This window comes from Myotis lucifugus, unplaced genomic scaffold (genome assembly GCF_000147115.1).
Source record: "Myotis lucifugus unplaced genomic scaffold, Myoluc2.0 scaffold_3, whole genome shotgun sequence".
NCBI classification, from domain to species: domain Eukaryota; kingdom Metazoa; phylum Chordata; class Mammalia; order Chiroptera; family Vespertilionidae; genus Myotis; species Myotis lucifugus.
Genome location: NW_005871051.1, coordinates 12,246,124 through 12,266,201, shown reverse-complemented (window position 1 = coordinate 12,266,201; position 20,078 = coordinate 12,246,124). Strand labels below are relative to the sequence as shown.

The 20,078-nt window shown below is 41.0% G+C and overlaps 1 protein-coding gene across 1 annotated transcript in view; it reads right to left on the bottom strand.

Moving 5' to 3' along the window:
* Positions 1–20,078, bottom strand: part of UNC80 (unc-80 homolog, NALCN channel complex subunit) — a 173,455-nt gene that overhangs the window by 11,332 nt on the left and 142,045 nt on the right. The window contains 9 exon segments of the mRNA XM_023763266.1: positions 554–692; positions 4,142–4,321; positions 5,671–5,836; positions 6,431–6,615; positions 9,664–9,870; positions 10,584–10,707; positions 11,911–12,036; positions 12,975–13,098; positions 15,215–15,415. Coding sequence (XP_023619034.1) covers positions 554–692; positions 4,142–4,321; positions 5,671–5,836; positions 6,431–6,615; positions 9,664–9,870; positions 10,584–10,707; positions 11,911–12,036; positions 12,975–13,098; positions 15,215–15,415 — 1,452 coding nt within the window.

Genomic DNA, 20,078 nt, shown 5'->3' with positions numbered 1-20,078 from the left:
GGTTTAATCATGGAATCATGGAACTATAGATAGAGAAGTTACTTAACAATTGTTTTAGCCAACCTCCTCATTTCACAGAGGAGAAAACTGTGGACTCTTGTCGAATGACCTGCCCAAGGTCACGCATAGTAGCATAAGTCCTTTTCTGCTTGGTTAAGCATCACTAACTCCAACTAAATACTGATGACATACCAGAAGTCTAAACTTTACCAAATATATCAAGCTAGTCCTATATACTTGCCAGGTACTCATTATTAGCTTAGCTAATTATATATCAGAAATATGAGAATGTCACTTGAAAGAAGACCATGTGTCTATTTATGGAGCATTTTAAAGGAGAAACGATGCTTGGATCAGAAATTGAAATCCCTTCTACTGCCCTGGCTTAGAAAACTCGCCGCTAATTGTTGCCTGTACAACCCTAGTTGAATGGCCTACTTAAAAACATCGATTGTTTGCTTCCCTTTCAGCCTTTTCAGAATAACAGGAGTGAATTTTCAGAATTTCTACCTTTCCCCCAAATGCAGAGTATAAGATATCCATGGCTCTTTACCTTTGGCTAGGTAACATGCCCACCTCAGCCTGAGGTGCGGACATGCTAGAGACGTGGCTGGAGAACCTCCTCCTTCCAATGGCACTCAGGAGGTAAGCTTCTTGTTCACTTACCACACTGGGCATGCTCACAGAGTCATCTGAGAGGGGCAAAGAATGGGGTGTTACAAAACGACGACATTGATCAGAAAACCCAATCCAAATTTGCATGTGGGTCCCATCCTTGGCTTGCATACAACCTTACGACAGTCTCTAAAGCGAAATGATCATTTGTCCCTTTGTACAGATTAAAAACCAAGACATTGGGGTCTTAAGAAACACCTTTCCTATTTGTATAAAGCTTAGCCTCTAGAGTTACTGAACATTGTCACCTTGAGGATGGAAATAGAACTGCAAGTTAAAGTGATGCTTTTTTCATTTGGGTGAGGAAAACTTAGCTGAAATAAAGCTACATGCAAGTATGTACATCCTGGAAAAAAAAAAACACATCACAAAAGACCATTAGGTTCTTTAGTTTTTAATCTGCACAAAGGGATGAATAACAATTCTTCAGATCCATACAACTCCAATTCTTGAACAGCTTTCATGAAATAAATATAAACTTCCTGTCCATTTTTAGAAGTAGATTATTTGTGAATTCACAAAAGCTGGACTATAATTTTTTAAACATTGCAGGAGTAGTTAAATGAGAAACTTTGTTACTGAAAGAATCAAGTACATTTCTTTGATATTCAAATGCTACATTCAGTACATTTAATGATTTTTAGACTGCTGAGAGAAAGCTGAGAGAAAGACTATTTCAGATATTTTTTTGAAAACTATTTTTGAAAACCTAAAAGTTCATAAATAATATTAACCTAAATTTTAAGTTTTAAGCACATAGTCTTGTTTTCTCCATAAAAGCAGAAATCAATGTATTCAAATCCCTGTGAAGGTTAACTTAGCAGTTACCTCATTCTAAGTGAGCTAACATTGTCACTGGACAGTAAACATATTTTGTTTAACATAGAGTTTTGGTGAACTTTTGTTACCATCTAAGGTCATCTGACATCATTTATTTAAAATATCCCAAGTGGTCATATTTCTAATGAAAGTTATTTCAAGCCAAGACAGTGAATATAAAAAGTGCTAGAAATTGTAATTTGCTATATAATGATGGGTTGAAGTTGATTCTTATTATAGAACAGTATTTCCTTTTTAGGTGCATGTACAGAGAAGCAAACTAGCAAATGTGCCTTAAAAATCATGAAAAAGTAGTAGCATAGAATTGTGATTCAAAGGCCTTTCAGATCCTATTGATCCCCCCCCTTACTCAAACTAATATATCACTTAACACTTACACCCTCAATATTTGTCTCAATATTTGTTTGGTGATTAATCATGTGCTACCTTCCATTCTTCCATTAGAGAAAATGTTATCTCCTCTACAAGACCTCTAAGATTTTAGAGGGCAGAGAACATATCTTTCTCATACTTCCCTGTTCCTGCTGGATCTTAAAACACGTTTGATGATTAAATGAAAAAACAGTTTAATTCAAAGCAGTCAACCCTCTAGCTTTCATAGCCCAGTTCATATAAATCAATACACACTCACATCACAACCACACTACAACATTTGTTAGCAACCCTGCTTTCACTGGGATGATTGTGATGGCTGAGAGCAGAATATTAGCAAAAATTTCACACTTGTCACTGTGTGAGCGTTGGCATTTGGTCAATGATATCTCTGTTTATGTCTTCTCTACTCTTACACCCCTAGCTCCTTCCTATTGCTTCGGTTATCTACTCATTCATAAGGGTACCTGTAAAATACCTTTAGCTCTTCTAAAGACAGGTTGTATCATTTTCCATCATTAAAAAACAAACTGCTGAGAGACTACCTCAAACATTAAAGAAAAATAAATATTACTTTAAGTTCTAAACTATTCCTAGGACTTAACAAACATTCAAACTGCTGATCCTTATCTCTCTTATTTCATTTTCTTGTTTTTTGTTTATCCCTCCAACATTTCCCTAATTACAGTTTTAGGAGTATTTCCATGAGCAGTGACCAGGGTGCATTAGAAACAAGTATGTCCATAGGTTGGGTGCAGGACAATATAATTATCACTTTGTTATCTGATTAACTCTGAAACTAAATCCGATAACATTATTCATAGGTGTTTTGACACAGCATTTATTTCTTCTCCTCTCTCACCCATTCCAACTCTAGTAGGCTGTTAGAACACATTCATTCTTCTTAATTAATTAAAATTCTGTCGTCAGCTCCCATTCCCTCTATTTCATTTAGTTCAGGGCTTTTTGTTTTTGTTTGCTTTGAAGGGGCTCTGATCAAAGATTTAGATTTTGTTTTCATTCTTAAGGCATCCATTGACAGCACACTTCACTATAAATGTTACATCAGAGTGTGTTTAAAACACACTTGGAAAATAATCAATGCAATTTTAAAAAGCATTAAATAACAGTGGTATTTAATGGAACCTTTCACCTCTTATTTTTTAAAACCTGCTCCTACTCACTTTGCTGTATACATCTGAAACTAATGCAGAATAATCATGAGTGTGAAACAAATAAAAAATAAAAATGAAAAAAAAGCACCCTACTCCTCATTTCACAACACCAAATCTTATGCATATGCCTTAGAACAGTGGTTCTCAACCTTCTGGCCCTTTAAATACAGTTCCTCATGTTGTGACCCAACCATAAAATTATTTTCGTTGCTACTTCATAACTGTAATGTTGCTACTGTTATGAATTGTAATGTAAACATCTGATATGCAGGATGGTCTTAGGCGACCCTTGTGAACGGGTCGTTCGACCTCCAAAGGGGTCGCACCCACAGGTTGAGAACCGCTGCCTTAGAAGCTCATGGGCTCTTTCAGTCACTGGTATTCCTTCCGAACAGCATGCTGGTTCATGTTCTAGATAGGATAGCCAACGGATCCCTTCTGAGTCCAGAACGTATCCATTGCTCACTTTTCCTTGCCCAATGCAATCATCTAAGGCAGTGGTTCTCAACCTTCCTAATGCCGCGACCCTTTAATACAGTTCCTCATGTTGTGGTGACCCCCAATTTCATTGTTACAAATTGAACATAATTAAAGCATAGTGATTAATCACAAAAACAATATGTAATTATATATGTATTTTCCGATGGGCTTAGGCGACTCCTGTGAAAGGGTCGTTCTAAGGGGATCAACCTTCTAAGCAAGATGGCCAGGAGAAAGGAGCATAAACGCTTCCCTTAGTTACTTAAGCACAATTTAAATGAGAGCTAGTGAAAAAAAGCTGAATATATAAGCTCAAAGCAAAGATTTACTTTTTGCCTGAATTCCTCCAGATGATCAAGTACATCAAGGAATTTGTAAGAGGAGCAGGCTGTAGGAATCATGGAATCAGCTACAGTTCCATTTTAAAACCTTGTTGTGGAAATGACCAGGGGGTCAGAACTGACAAGGGTTGGAAAGACAGAAATCCTTCTCAATCCCTCATTGCCATGGCCAAGCTGTGTCACCTCCTGCCCCCTGCCCCCTGCCCCCTGCCCTCGCCCCCTACCCCCCCACCTGCCGGTTTCTGTGGGGCGACCTACTTTCCTCATCCTCCTCATCGGTCCGGCTCAGGGTGTCCTGCGAGGCCTGCTGGGAGGGCTCGCTGTCCTGCTCCCAGACCGTGCCGGTGCCTGTGTTGGAGCGGGACATGGTGGCCAGGCTCAGGCGGTAAGCAGAGGTGGAGGTGCCCACGGTGCTGATGGACGTCTTCCCCTGGTAGGCTAGGGGTGGGGAGACCAAAGGAAATCCTTGGTGAGGATCTTGAAAACAAGTGTTTGCTTCACACTCCTCCCTGAACACTTGTATTTTTTAAGAAAAGTCAGTTAAATGGTGTGTCCCAGATGAATGACCTTTAAGACAAAGTAGCAAATGGGAAGTGAGAACATTTATTTTTTAAAGTGAAAAGTTAGAATTGGCCACTGTTATAAACTGAATAGTTTCCTGGTGGGAGCATGAAATTACCAACAATGTGAAGTGCTTTGACATTGCTTTCTCTCTTACTGTTTTTCAATTTCATTTTCCAAGGCTGGTAGAATGCAAATTAATTTTGACACGAATTGTAGTTTCCAACCTGGCAGATTTTACTGAGAAACATACCTCACCTGACACAAGCATATGAAAGTAATAAATGTGTTGTCTGATGGAAACCTTACCAAAAAAAAAAAAAATCAGAATATATAATCAAACCGTTCTCTTATTCTCCTTTTCTGGAAATTACAATTTATAAAATACCCCCCAAGGTTCTATGTCAGAATCTTTTATTATAAAGCAGAATATTTAAATGGCTCTGTGGAAATTTCTCCAAGATTGTACTTGTCAAAATTTTTGTCTTTAATACTTTGCAAGCAACAATAAAAAAGCCACACACGGAATATTCCACTTATGGGTATGGACTGCCCTCTAATGGCAGATGATTTATTTTTCTTCCTCCGTAATCTGTTGTTCATCGTTATAAAAAGCAAGCAATGTATTCCCAAAGAAAATACTTTGAAAAATATAAAGAAAGTTTCTCCTTGTCTGCCAGCTCTGATTCAACCCTCTCTCCCTCCAGTTGGTAAAGGGTTCGAGGCTTTTCAATCAATCCTGCAGACCTGGCTTTAAGTCCCCTCCCTGTTGTCACTGGCATGTAAGTTACTGGCATGTCTAACTGAGAGTCCACTTACAGCATGAGAAGCAGACTAATAAAGGATCAGTAGACATCTTGTAGGTATTTGTGTGGATTAAATGAAATAACACCTATGAAATAATCTACCATAGAATAGATGCTCAATGCATGCGAGTCCCCCTTCTCCTTTCCAAAAAGGAAATGAAGGCACACATTTAAAATATATTTTCCCCAGTTAAACTAAAAAAAAAAAAAAAAGAGCTTACCTACTGAAATAAATATCGCAAACAATGTTTAGAAAAGGAGTACAATAAAACCGATGATGTCCCCTGGATTGGTTTTGTTGTTGCCAATGATCACATAGGCAAATCTGTCAGTGTTCCGAGATGGCTAACCCAAATGGTTCCGAAGAGAGCAGCGACCCGAAGAGTGGCGTCTTTATTAGCCAAACCCACGCACACGCACCTGACCCACTGTGAACTGCCTCCTTCAGAATTTTCAGCTCATTGTTGAACTCGGCAATGAGGGAGCTCTTGCACAGAGGGCGGGGAATGAAGCGCCGCTCCAGCTGGTCAGCAATATGCTGCCGGGCAGAAAGCTCGTCGTGATTCTCTGCTGGTTGGGCCAGAAGCTGGAAGGAAGGTGGAGATAGATGCTCAGGGCCTCAATTTCCCCATCTGTTAAATGGGCTCATCATTGCACTTATTTCATAGTTGGTGGTGAGGGTTAACTAAGGTTACACATATGAAGTTTATAGGACAGTGTTGAAGTGCTTAATCAATACATTGCTTTGAATCACTGCCCCAGGAAATCGGGGCAGGAGAAGAATAAAAGGTTAAAAAAAAGAAGAAGAAAGGAATAAAATGGAATAGAATAGTGAGGGTCTCAGAGGACAAACATGCTTTAACTATCACATCTTTCTCTGTTTATTTAAAATCAGAGCTCAGTCCTGCCACTAACGAAAGAACGTTTTCTAGATCACTCCTCAGAGGAGGAAGTGAGTGGGGAGAAGGCAAAGTTCTATAGACTGTGAAGGTTCTTCTAACATGAAATCTGAGCCTCTGGGCTACACTTTTGAGCCCTTTCCTCACCCAGCGTGATCTTAACAGGTCCTGCTAGCTAGCTACGGTTCGTCCATGAACATCGCTGCAGTGGCCCTGCCTGAGTCGGCAGAGCCGCTCACTCCTGGGGCTGCCACTCCTGGAAGGAGACGCGCGCAGCGCACCTTGCACTGGATGAACGGGCGCAGGAGCACGAAGATGGGTATTCGGGTCCGCACGATGAAGTCCAGGAAGTCCCACAGGGCCAGGCCTCCCACCTTCCGCAGGGCCATCTCCTTCACCTGGAGGCTCAGCCAGTACCACTGGCTCCCGAGCTGCCTCTCGAAGCAGACGAGAATCACCTTGAGAGCTTCACCGCAGGGAGAGAGAAGACTGAGCCTCGGTCTGGGGCTTCGGAGGAGCCCTGCCCGCCCCCAGCTGCCCACCCCACCGCCCGCCATGCATCAGGACGTGTCTAAATTTCCAAACTCTCTCCATGATTCCCCAAACCTACGCATACCCCTGAGCGAGCGAGAGTGTTCTGACACGAAGACAAACATTTGTGTGGTAGACATGTTTTCGTTCTGAATCGGAGGGCACAGATATCTTTCTTAGGGGCATTGAAGTACTGTTTTTGAAAAAGACATTGCAAAGCAGTTCGTAGAATTGAAAGGGAAATGTGTTCTACACATGATGTGTGGGCACTATTTTGCTTTCCAAACATTTGGTCATGGTGACGGCTTTCTGGTAATACCAGCATATCACCCACATCCTAAACTAAAACATGAGTGTTCTAAAATGTTTTCCTTTTAAGCATAGAAATGATATATTCTTGTTATTAAAAGTAAAATCAAACCATGCAGAAATGCACAAAGTTAAAAACAAAAATGTCCTTCCCCTCAACTCTCTTTTGGAACCCACCGTGAACTGCTCCCTAGGGGGTAACCAGTAGCTGTGTTGGAGTATATCCTTCCAGATTAAAAAACAACGAAAAACTCCTCTTCACCCCCCCGCCCACCGCCATATTGTGCATCAGGTCTATTACTACGCCCTGTTGGATTTCTTTCACAATATCTCTTCTTTTTCAGATTCTGGCAGCTGTGTCATAATCTACCCCCCCCCCCGCCCCCGGCCCCAATCGGGAATTCCTAGTGTGTCAGGACCAACCATGATGCTGTAAAGATGTCAAAGATTGGTGGGAGCTTGGTTGGCCACAGCCCTCCCCCCAGAGTCTGCCATGGGACCGTCAAGGGGCCCTGGGCCTTCTTGATCATGTCTGAAAGCCCATCTCGGCAACTAAAAGACACACACACACACACACACACACACAGATATCCGACTCCCTAAAGTCCTCAAGAGTCACACACCTTTCCTATCTATTTAGGGCATTTCCAGGAGAAAACCATGCCATGTAACAGAGTGAGATATTGTAAGATTCTTCTTTACCCACCTCCCTCCTCAAAAATCTCACTTTTCACAGCAACCACGCATCTCAATTCCTCTCCTCCCGCAGCTAAACAAACAAATGATCAAAAAGCAACCCTGCTCTTCCCCTACCCTGATCCTGGTGACATTTCTACTGCTATGTTCCCGCTGGCCTTTTCTGGGCTTCTGCCATTCCACTTCCATCTTCTCCTCCATCAGCCCAACACGCAAACAGAATAGCAAAGGGCTCAAGGGCAGGAACTCTGCTGCTAGATGGCTTGGACTTGAAATTTGGACCTGCCACTTCTTTTTTTTTTTTTTTTTTTTTTTTTTTTAATATATTTTATTGATTTTTTACAGAGAGGAAGGGAGAGAGATAGAGAGTTAGAAACATCGATGAGAGAGAAACACCGATCAGCTGCCTCCTGCACATCTCCCACTGGGGATGTGCCCGCAACCCAGGTACATGCCCCCGACCGGAATCGAACCCGGGACCCCTCAGTCCGCAGGCCGACGCTCTATCCACTGAGCCAAACCGGTTTCGGCTGACCTGCCACTTCTTAACTGTGAGGCTTTAGATAAGTTACTCAATCTTTCTGGGCCTTAGCCTCTTTATTCCGAAAATGACACATAGGCTTCTTAGAGTTGTTATGAGGGTGCAATGTGATGATAATGTGAAGAACAGAAAACACCTCTGAGTGCACAGTAATGCTCAAATAAATGTAAAAATGAATTTAAAATATAGCTCCAGTAGCTTGGCAGAGTGACCACAAGGGCGGCCTTCATTAAAAAGGTAGAAAGTGGGGAAAACTAAGAAGAGTCACTTAAGTGTTTTCTCCTATCCTCATCTTAGATGTGAAGCCCTCTTTCTCCACATCCTCTCTATAACCCCACACCTCACACGGGGCTTTGTCCCAGAGTCTGGAGTTTACCCGAACCCTGTATTCTCATGCCTCTGGCAGCCAAGCCCCACGTGGGTAGGGCCTATGCACATGCAGCTTCCGTTTTTACCCCTTTTTTATTCTCATTGTCAATCACATCATTTTCAAATACACCCCTTCATAATGCAGTTCATACACCGCACACATTCCCAACAGCAAGCATCTGGTTTTACAGGTGTATGTGTCCATCTTATACTCCTCACCAAGACCTGCTTTGATGAATTGAAAATGTCAGACAAGATTTGCTCAACTTCCTCCTTTTTCGATTTTCTGCTGGCATGCTCCTGACTCTCAGTGCGGTGGCGAGAGTGGTCTTCCCCCCCTGGCTTAGGTTATTCAGGGCCAAAGAGTGGCTTTCCAGTATTGCATGGGTCAGGATCAAGTGAAAGGCAGGGGCAGGGGGATGGGAAAGCAGGAGTGAAGGGGAAAGGGAGAGCAAGATCACTGGAGTGAAGATCAAGATAGAGATTTAAGACCATATTGTAAGGGAAGAGAAACAGCTAGTAGGAGGCATAATATACGGCAAGGCCATATGTCTTGCTGTGCAGGATGTAGGCTGCCCAACTCTAGGGGCTCCATTCACACAGCTGACAGACCAATACATCCCACGAGCTGTGCAATGCAGTGTCCTCCTACCCCAGGCTGAGCCTCGATCTGATAACAGTTAGGGATGATAGCCTCATTAGCGATCTCATGCTTAGTCAACAAGGAGGAATTCTCACTGCAGAGCCATCCTTACAGGCCCAGACGCTTGGTCATTTACAGAAATGACCAAGCGATTTAGGCCTCACAGATATGAACAGACTGTTTTTGGACATGTGTTTATTGACAGAAACCAGACTCTTTTGCAAGGGTGGTGCTTCTTACTTGCTCAAGTGGAGTCTTTCAGTACTTTCCTGATGGAGGCCTTAAAAAATATATATTTTTTGAGTCAAAGTGGATGGTAGCTAAGTAGGTACGTATATTCATATACATACACCTGCATACATACCTCTACATACACCTGTGTATCTACAGAGAGAGAAAGGAGGGGAGACGGAGGAAGAACCCACCTAAGTATGCAGCTTGGCTGGTGGACTCTGCCAGCCCTTCCCTGCGCAGGTCTTTCCCGACGTCCCCCGGGGTGGAGCAGTGAGCGGGGGAGCTCTCCAACATGAAGTTCTTGCTCCTGGACGTGCTGATGATCCGTGGAGGCAGGAGCACGTTGATGACCGTCTGCAGTAGCAGCTGCACCTCGGGCTGCTCCAGCCACGGGCTATCTGAGGGGCAGAGTTCGGGAAAGGGAAGTGGAAAGAAAAGCAAGTCACGAGGTAGACTTCCCACATCAGACACAGAACAACTCAGCTCTCTGTCCAATTCCAAACTAGAAATGCGGGTCTTTCCCCACAAAGTACAGCTTCTCCTATGGACAAGTGTTCCTGGTACTGTTTGCTCCATGGTCAGCGCCCAAGGGCTTGTGTTCTTAGCCAAATCTCCTGCTTACCATTTCAATCGCCTTTTCTTTTTCTGCTCAAACACTCATAATGTACAGTCTTTACATTTGATATAAACTTTCCTAAAAGAAAAATCCTCCCAAGAAGGAAGAGTGATGAAACTATATTGGAATTTAATGGCAGTGGCAGGATTACACTAACTCCAGTGGCTGGAGGTTACATGGCCCATTCATCTGTCAATTCCTATAATACTGTACTTTAATTAATACCATTTTCTTAATCGAAACAATGGTCTCCTGATTTTTCCTGTACTGAAGTGATTTTGAATACAACTGATCTTCTAAGAAATGGAGCAGAGAAAGTCTTGACCCAGGGTAGCTAAATTGAAAATGAAGGAAAATCTATTTCCTAAGGTAACCCTGTTTAAATCATTCAGATCGACTTCAGTGATGGCCTTTTTGGGAAAAGAAAGAGAAATAAAACCTGACATTTAAGACAATGAAACAATGATAAATTTCCTTTAGTTAAATTAATCAGACCTTTGCTTCCAGATCCTACTGTGAGCACAAATGGGATGAGTAGGTTTAAAAGCATCCCTTCCCTTCGCTCTTGATTGGTGAATGGGGAGATCACATGGCTTAAAGGGAAATCTTCTTTTAAAGCCTGTGCAGCAATAATAGAAAAAGAGATTAATTGACCCCCATACTCATGTTTGTTTTAATACAGCATGACCGAGATGGTGACTCCCTGGTGGTTGCTCCTGTAAACTGAGTTCGATTGTCATCTGTGCAGCATCCAAGATTCACTCAAAACTGATACTTTACCATGATTTGCTTGACATAACTGAGAGCTATATACCTAAAAAACAATAACGTCTTGAATATTAAATGAAAAATTATGGTCTGCTACAAAACAACCATATTTCCCCATTCGTTTTCTCCATGGGTCCACCAATAAATAATTTCAAGACAAAAGGAAAGGAAGAAAATGAGAACTTGCCCCCTGATCCACTTGGAAGTCATTTAAAAGTCCTCTGACCCCTGCATAAGGCCTTCTCCAAGCCAGGAGGCAATAGGTAATACAGAAAGAAAGAAATGATCTCTGTACCCAAATCATTGAAGTGTATCGCTTTAGGGATATCATTGTTTCCCTCTGCATGGGAGCCACAGTTCTCGCTTAATTTCTTTTCTATCATCTTCCCATTCTCTGGATGATAGCCCACCAAGCATGGCTGTCAGCCAATGAATGGGCCAGTTATCCATTTATATCAGTTGTATACTTCCCAAGATTTATCAGTCACAAACATCAGACACACAGAAAGAGGCAGGGGAATTTGCATTCTGCACTTTTTGCCTTGGGAATGATTATTCTAATTTTAAGAAATAAAATAGCTGGGAGAATGAAAAAAAAGTACCCAGAATATTCAATCCACAATCATTAAAGAAAATTAAAATATTCAAAGTCTAGTAATAACATTTGAAAGAACTGTATATTGCCATTCTTTCTACAAATAATTTAAAACCAGACTTTGAATATTACTCTCTTTTAATTAATAATTGTGTGCTGATTATCTGAGAACTATTATTTTCCTATGGTATATGCAACATTTTAAATGACTGAAGTGGTTCCTGAGGTTATGGTAGGACTGAACGACTCTGCTATTTTTGAGATCTCAAGAAGAATTACAGAAGCACAACTTAGGGCCAAGCTCAGGGCTGAGACTCCAAACTGTAAAAGTTTGGAGATGTTCACACTTCTGTTTCACAGATTTTGCCCAGCCTTTGCAGAAAACAAAAGGAGAACACCATGATCTGGTGCCTCAACCAGCAACTGAATGAGCGTGACAAACAGGTAAGGCAGTCACACCTGTATCTGCAATGCTACAAGCCGGACAACAGCTGTGCTGAAGGGCAGAGGTGGTGAGAGATAAGGGCTGAGATGAAGAAGGGGTAATCCATCAGCAACACTGGAAGGTCCTACCACTCCCATCACCTGAAATACAAACAGAGCACATGACCAGCCTTGGCTATTGCAATTTCATGCAACCATTGTAAGGGAGTGTCATTCAATAATAATAATAATTTGAAGGTTGGGCATGTTACTTTCAATCTGTTCTTGTTGCCTCCTTCTGAAGGCATGTAATGTCTGGAGTCAGCTCAAACATAACACTGGATTCAGCCAAGGTTTTGTAGAATGTTGTTTACAGCTAACTATGTAAATAATGAGAGATGAGTCCCAAAACTATTCTAATCAGGAGACTGGACATACTTACTTGTGGGTTCAAAGGAATGCAGTCAACATTTTTTGATGGAGCAAGTACTGACAACAATGAGGATGGCAAGAGCTCTATTTGCACTAGGCATTCCAGCTACAGATTTATTGCTCAACTAGTTAAGCAGCAGATCCCACTCAATGAAATGCTCTAACATGGTTTCCACATCGTACAAAACCTTGTCAGGACCCGACTCTAGATATTACATAAATAATACAAAATTTGTTTTTCTTCACATAAATCCTTGACTGGCCAACTCAGAGTGTCATTTTGCACCAAAAAAAGAAAAAAAAAATCCTCTTTGTATTTTAAACTCCCCCACCCCAGGCTATCTCAATCTCCAGCCAATCGTGTGGTCTCCGCCACCCCACTCTCCAACTGGCAGCCCTCAACTCTCAGCGCAACTTGAAGAGGTGAACTGTCAAAGTAGTGTGTGGGAAGCAGCACGCCAAAATCCCATCTGTGTCGGGACGGGCCCCTGGATCTCCCCACGCACCACCTTGAAAGGTACCTCACTATTTTCAGTGTCACCTGAGCCGTCTGTTTTCATGGGTAGGTAGGGGCACAAAGTGGTTGACCTGTAAATCTTCAATTCAGAGAAGTCAATAGCAGAGTTAAATTGTGCAAAATTTCAGAAGATTGCCACTTGGCTACTCACCAGATTGACACAGACATTGATCAGTGACCTAAGGTGAGGCAGGAAGGATATGATTGGCTGCCTCTGCAGTGTCAAACAAACCCCTTCAATCAAATTGCTGGCAGGCTCCCACTCAACCTGTCGCCTGGAATACAATACAGGAGCCATTAGCAGCTTGGCTCCCTTCTGGAGACAGTCTGAAACAGGTGAATGAGACAGTGATTCTGACGCCGTCTAAGACGGGATGGGTGTCGGAGACAACAAAGGACTTCACATGGGATGAAGTTTACCCAGTTGTTCCAAAAGCACAGAGCACACTGGGAAGGGAAGGAGATACTGAAAGCGTGGCAGAGGCACTCCTGCCCCACTTGACTAATGAGACAAAATCTATCGAAGAAAAAGACAGAGATGATGAATGGGTTGCATTTGTAGTTCCCTATTTTTACTTTGAAGAGAGGGTAGGAGACTACCATTTTAGGAAACCATCACAGGGGTAATTACCCCCAACAGAACTCATCTGGCCCCAGGTTGCATTTCTGAAATCTCTCTAGCGGAGTACAGTTGATCTCATCAGCTTTCCAACCAGACTACTCTTAATTGAACTTTTATGGCCTAACTCCTGCCAAAAAAAGTCACATTAGAGTAAAATAGTTTATTTTAAAAGTATTCTTTCTTGCCCTAAGAAATGATACTTTTTGGCTACTTACTTTGGTAATATAAAAGGTAGTATACATAACCCAATTAAATGAACATAGGATTTTCAGTAATAAAAGTCAGTCCAGTCTGCAATTGCCATACCAAATAAATAGGCTGGGCTTTAGTGCTATCAATACTATTTCCAAATATTATCCTGGATATAATTTCTAGGCTTACATTTCCTACCAAAATGAGGTATCTGCAATGACAAAATGGAAATGTTCATAAATGGGAAGATATTGACATTTATGATGTCTGAGTAACTTACAGGTCAGGTTCAATCAACATTACTCTTGTTAAATTGAGATCACCTGAAGAAATTAAATCCAAGGCAATCCCAAATTCCCTGCATGCACCCCAAGAAGACTGCCTATAATTGACGAAGTCTAAGCATTAATCCAGAAATCTACGTTTATGAAGCATGATATATTTAATAATTGGTTTAGCTATAGAACAAATGAGTCAGCCTATGGGTATGTTTAACATCTTTAGATAAAAAATTATTTAAGAAAAATAATTTATTTGATACACTCTTGTAGGACTTATAAGACTCTGGTCATTTGCCAATAGGCACAAATGCTCTATTGGGACCACTAAAGAAAATAGGAGTGCTTTAAAGACAAGTATTTTCATGCCACTGATAATATAATGCATAGGCATTCATCATCATGAGATAATATAGGAACAAACCATTCATTATTAGAGTAAAATCTTTCCATTTCTTTCTTAAAATAAATTCAATAATTTCGGTGGCTGCATGAATGAAGAAGAGCACAGGCTAGAACCTGGAAAAGCTCTGACACATTGAACACTAAGTGCTACAAATTCTCAAGGCAAGAATTGCACGAATTTTGGATTTGGTTTAAAGGGACAGAAAATGTTCTCACTAATCCAAACTTGAAAATTCCGAGTTAGAGGGTTCATTCGCATTACCAATTGAGCTATCTGCTCACTATGGCCATACGTGTCCAAGCTGGGTCAGAGGTATCTGCTCACAGGAAGGATACCAATGGGCATTTCAGGCCACTGAACAGAGATTAGGTGGTAATAATGTCCATTGAGTAGCCCTGAATTAGGCGAAAAGTTAAAAACTAGGTATTTGTTATCAATCCTAGGATTTTTTAAAGCTGCTGGTTGCCTATTATTGTAAAGCTTGGCTTTTCTCTTCACTGGTACCTAAAATATCATGTTAAATACAGTATTTTTTTGAACATCAAATTAATTTTTCTTCTCTCCTTAGTTGTTTTATTTACAAGGCATATCCTGCTTTACTTCAAAAGTAATTGAAGGATACACATCAAATTCCTATGTGTGTCAGATAAGGAACATAATAGCTTAGAAACAACAAGAATTTTCTAGACAAATATATATATTTTGAAAATGCTATTTTTTAAAATATAGACCCTGCTACTTACGCATTCATAAATCTAATTAGTCATGCACATATTCCAAAAGAAAACTTTCAAGCCAATCCTTCAACTCCAGATTGATCCAACACCTTAAAAATGGACAAAGCCTAACTTTGAGGATTGCAGTATCAACAGCTGAGTAGAAGGTCTCCTCACCTCAAAGTAGGCATCTTATGAATTTTGTTGAACATTCTATCCAATCTCTTTAAAATGAGGATAAGGGCCGGCCTCACTGCCTCGGCTGTCCAGTCGGTAATAGGTAACATCTCCATGATGTAGCGTCGAAGCCCCCGGCTCTCCATCGTCTGCGTGTCGTATGGTGCCAGCTTCAGAAGGGAGTGAGCAATTTCTGCCAACCTGAAATGGGTTTTGTTCTTAGGCATAAGCTTAGGACACCACAATAAATTTTTTTTAAACACAGCATCATGCTAATCACCCTCCTTCCAACACACCAACTCCCTGAACTAAGAACATTTTGGCACATTATCTCATAATTTTGAAATAAATTTTTAAAAACAACAAATCAGAATAAAATAAGGCCCATCAATTTTACTTGTTTGATATGTCTCCTAAGTCTTTTTAATTTGTAGGTTCCCCCTCTTCTGCCCTTTTTTGCCATCTTATAATTTATTTGTTGAAGTAATTGCTGTTTCCTGCATTCTGGATTCTGCTGGTGAAATTTCCATAGTTTCATTTAATGTATTCCATGACACCCATATTTAATTCAATTGGTAGTTAGGGGCTAGGGGCAAGGTTAGATTAGGTGTTGATTTTCTGGCTGGTATACTTCACAGGTGATGTATACTTTTAAAAACATATTTTTTATTGATTTCAGAGAGGAAGGAAGTAGGAGAGAGAGATAGAAACATCAAAGATAAGAGAGAATCATTGACTGGCTGCCTCCTGCACACTCCACTCCGGGGATCAAGCCTGCAACCCAGGCATGTGCCCTGACCCGGAATCGAATGTGACCTCCTGGGTCATAGGTTGATGCTCAATCACTGAGCCACACCAGTCAGGCGCTGATGTGTACTTTCATCAGGAGGTACATGATCCTAGTTGTCACTCTTTTTAATTAATGGCTGCCATCATTAATTACACAGATCCACTAATTCATTAGAAGTAGTACAATGGTAATATTTCTATCATTCCTTTTTTTTTCGTGCATTAACTATAGCATCCTAATAAGGAGAAATTTCCTTTTGATTATTACAAGAGAGACAGGATAAATGCTCGAAAGGGTCTACAGTTTAAGAGCTCCCCAGGAGACTCTGACGGTCACTCTGGTGTAGGATTCACAGCCAAGCCATTGCGTCTCTAACACTCGGGTTGCTCTACAACTGCCCCATCTGACTAGCACGTGGATGAAGAACTCACTGCCAGACAAGGCAGCTCACCCCATCTTTGGGGGTCCAACCATGAGAAGCTCTCCTCATAGGTCCCCAACTTCCCTCAGTCTCTTTCTCCTATTTTAATCTGGAAGCCCGAATTCAATCCATCTTCTCCATGGCAACCCTTTATTGGCAAGAAACAGTTATGGTCTCTCCATCCTCACTTGTTCTCTTTCCAGACGGAACATGCACATTGCCCTTCTGGAAACTGTGGATGAATGTGCATGTTTTAAAGAAATCATTTAAAACAGCCTGTACATTCCTTTATCTCTTTCTCACAAATGTGCCAAGCAAAAATAATTCTTTGCTTTTCAGGTGGTGTGTGTGACAGATAAGAGTGTATCTATAAGTCCATATTTCTTTTCCTTTGTTATTTTACAGATAACATTGGGAAACAACCAACATATTTTAAGCTTGAAAACAATATTTAGAGCTGAATTTGAGTCATTTTACAAATTATTACCTGAATTTCTCTAATACTTGGTCATGTTACAAAATGAATTTGCTTTGAGCATAAAATAAAAATTTTCCTTTAATACCATCTTTGCTGTACTATTGCATAAATAATTTATTGATAAAAAACGTTTCTAGGACCCCTTTTCAATCAGAACAGAAGGGATTTTTCTCATTGAGAGGGAGAGGGAGAAAAAAAGAGAGAGAGGGAGAATAGGGGATAAGTAGGGAGGGGAGGAGAGAGAATATTAGCAGATCTTACTATCCTGCTGTCCCATTGCTTTGCAGCTCTCAGGTTGGGCAAATTTGGCAATAAATTCAATCCCCCTAGGGCAGAGACTCTAGCTCATCAAGAATATTTTTCCTGAGAGCCGAGCAGTCAACCAACCATATTCAGGAGTACAGATTGCCTCAACACTGCTTCTTGGCCCTTTGTCTGGAATCAAATACTTCTTGCAAATATGTTCTCTTTTATATCACCTCATTCCTCTTTTTAAAAAATCAACCCTCTCTCCTTGAGTGATACTATCCATTCTTATGACCTATATGCTCACAATTCCAAAATAAATATGTTTAGCTCTGACTTCTACATATATCCAAATGTGTACTTAATTTATAAGAGAAAACCTTGATTATAACCTTTGATTGGTGTAAGGTTAAAGCATATGGATCTGCTCCTACTCAGCCATATAGAATATCTCTGTTGGCCAGCGAGCATGGCAGGTCCATTTTTATTAAAATCTAGTTGTGCAAAATTGCATGAATAGAGGACATTTAGTCTAACTATTCCCTGGTGGTGTACATTTTGCCTACCCTCCAATAGATAGATCCATGCCATTAAATAACTGTGCTCTTGAATGAGATCTCCTGGCTCCAGACAGGTTGCTCTTGCTGACCTGCATTATGACATCCTGCCAACTTTCAGTACTGACAGGCGTCCAGCCAAGTGAAACTGGCACTTTATCTACTATGGGCTGTTGTTGAAGACATTGCTCATCACACCACTCTTTCCTTTTAATAAACACCAACCAGAAGACATTTATTGTTCTTTGTATTTTTTAAAAAAGTGATGTGTTACCAAACACCTAGTTTTTTAAAATCTTATTGACACTATGATTTTTTAACTGACCATTCACTTTTCATTGCTTTGAAAACTCAGAAACTTAAAGTCAAAGTTATGGTTCATGAAGGGCATCTAATATGATCGAGTCACATAGATTTCACATGTTAATCTTATCAAAGACATAATTATAACCTGATCATTTTTCACATTGTTCTGATTCTCTAACTTGTACATTTTATCCCTTTGTATATTGTAATTTTCTAAGTAGCCTCAAGTACTTTGTAAAATGATAAATACATAAATACACATGTGAGATACAGTACTTGCAACACTGCATTGGAGCTCTTTCCGTATGTGTGCCTCTTGGATTGGACTGTGATTATGTTGAGGACCAGGATGTTATTTTACACGCCCAGTGTCCAGCATTAGTATTAGTACCTACTGGACTCTATTAACTCAGTGACAGGCACCGACCTAAACCATCTCAACGACAGCTCATTTAACCTCGTTTTTAATTTTATTTTATATTCTTATTGATTTCAGAGGGGAAGGAAGAGGGAGGGAGGGAGGAAGGGAGGAAGAGAGAGAGAGAGAAAGAAAGAAACATCAATGATGAGAGAGAATCATTGATCGGCTGCCTCCTGCATGCCCCCTACTGGAGATCGAATCTGCAATCTGGGCATGTACCCTTGACCAGAACTGAACCCGGGACCCTTCAGTCTCCAGGCTGAGGCTCTATCCACTGATCCAAACCAGCTAGAGCTAGCTCATTTAACCTTTAATAGGGGTTGCCTCTAGAGGGAGCTCCAGGTCTCTCTGACTCATCCTTTCCCCTCCTTGCAAATGCCTTAAGTGTAGGTATAGAGATGGTCAATTTATCCCAGTTACTACCACAATCATTCCCTTTCTCTCTCTCCTCTCTCTCTCTCTCTCTCTCTCTCTCTCTCTCTCTCTCTCCCTCCCTCCTTCCCTCCCTCCCTCTCTCCCTCTTCCCCTCTATTCCATCTTCTAGGACTGTTTTCCCCTTTCTCCCACAAAATGACTGTTGGTAGTAGTGATTCTCTGACTGGGAATGTGGTGCTGCTCTGTTCACAGAATTACTGAGCTTGGCCAGCCAAAGGAAGGGGGATGGATTACATGGAGCGCTGGGTTGCTATGGCAACAGGATCTTAACACTCCTGTCCTCCCCTTTCCCAGCTAGGAGCTGAAATTCTCAGTGTGAGGTAAACTCTTCCACATTAGTGCACAGTGGGGAGAGTGAACACGCATGAAGCTCTGGAGTTCTGGGGGTGGGGGGGGTGGGTGAGTGTCAACAATTCAGACTGTGAAATTAACCTGGAAGAGAAAAAGAGCCTGTGTTCTCTATACATTTTTGGACTCTCATATTCCCTCACTTGGTACATTCTAAAATTTTCAAGGGATAATTATAAGAAAAAAAAGTCAGTAATTAGAAAGCTGGTGTGTTTGCCAAACTGCAATATTATTTCTAAATGGCTAGAATCCAACTCTAGCTTTAGCTTTATAGATATACTAAACTTTCCAGGTAAATATTTTGCTATCCATGGAAATTTCCCTTTCCAGGAATTTTTATGAACCTTTACCACCATTGCAAATCTGAGCAGAAGATCCTTTGGAATCATGTTCCTTTTAGGAATCTGAAAATATACTACAGCCTTTATGATCTGAGTAATGACTGAGACAGCATCTCCACAGGAAGAATGAAATATGAGTACACAGAGATGCAATTCTAGGGTCTCTCCCTGGAATAGCAGGAGTAAAAATGTTTTAAAAATATTTTTATTGATTTCAGAGAGGGAGGGGGAGAGATACAAACATCAATGATGAGAGAGAATAATTGATCGGCTGCCTCCTGCACACTTCACACTGGGGATCCAGCCCACAACCTGGGCATGTGCCCTGACCAGGAATTGAACCGTGACCTCCTGTTTCATAAGCTGACACTCAACCACTGAACCATGCTGGCCAGGCAGGAGTAAAAATTTTGAAATGGTCACTGGCCTCTGTATAGAATTTTTATTATTTTTATTTTTTATTTTTGTTAATCCTCAAACAAGGACATTTTTTTCCCCATTGATTTTTAGAGAGCAAAGAA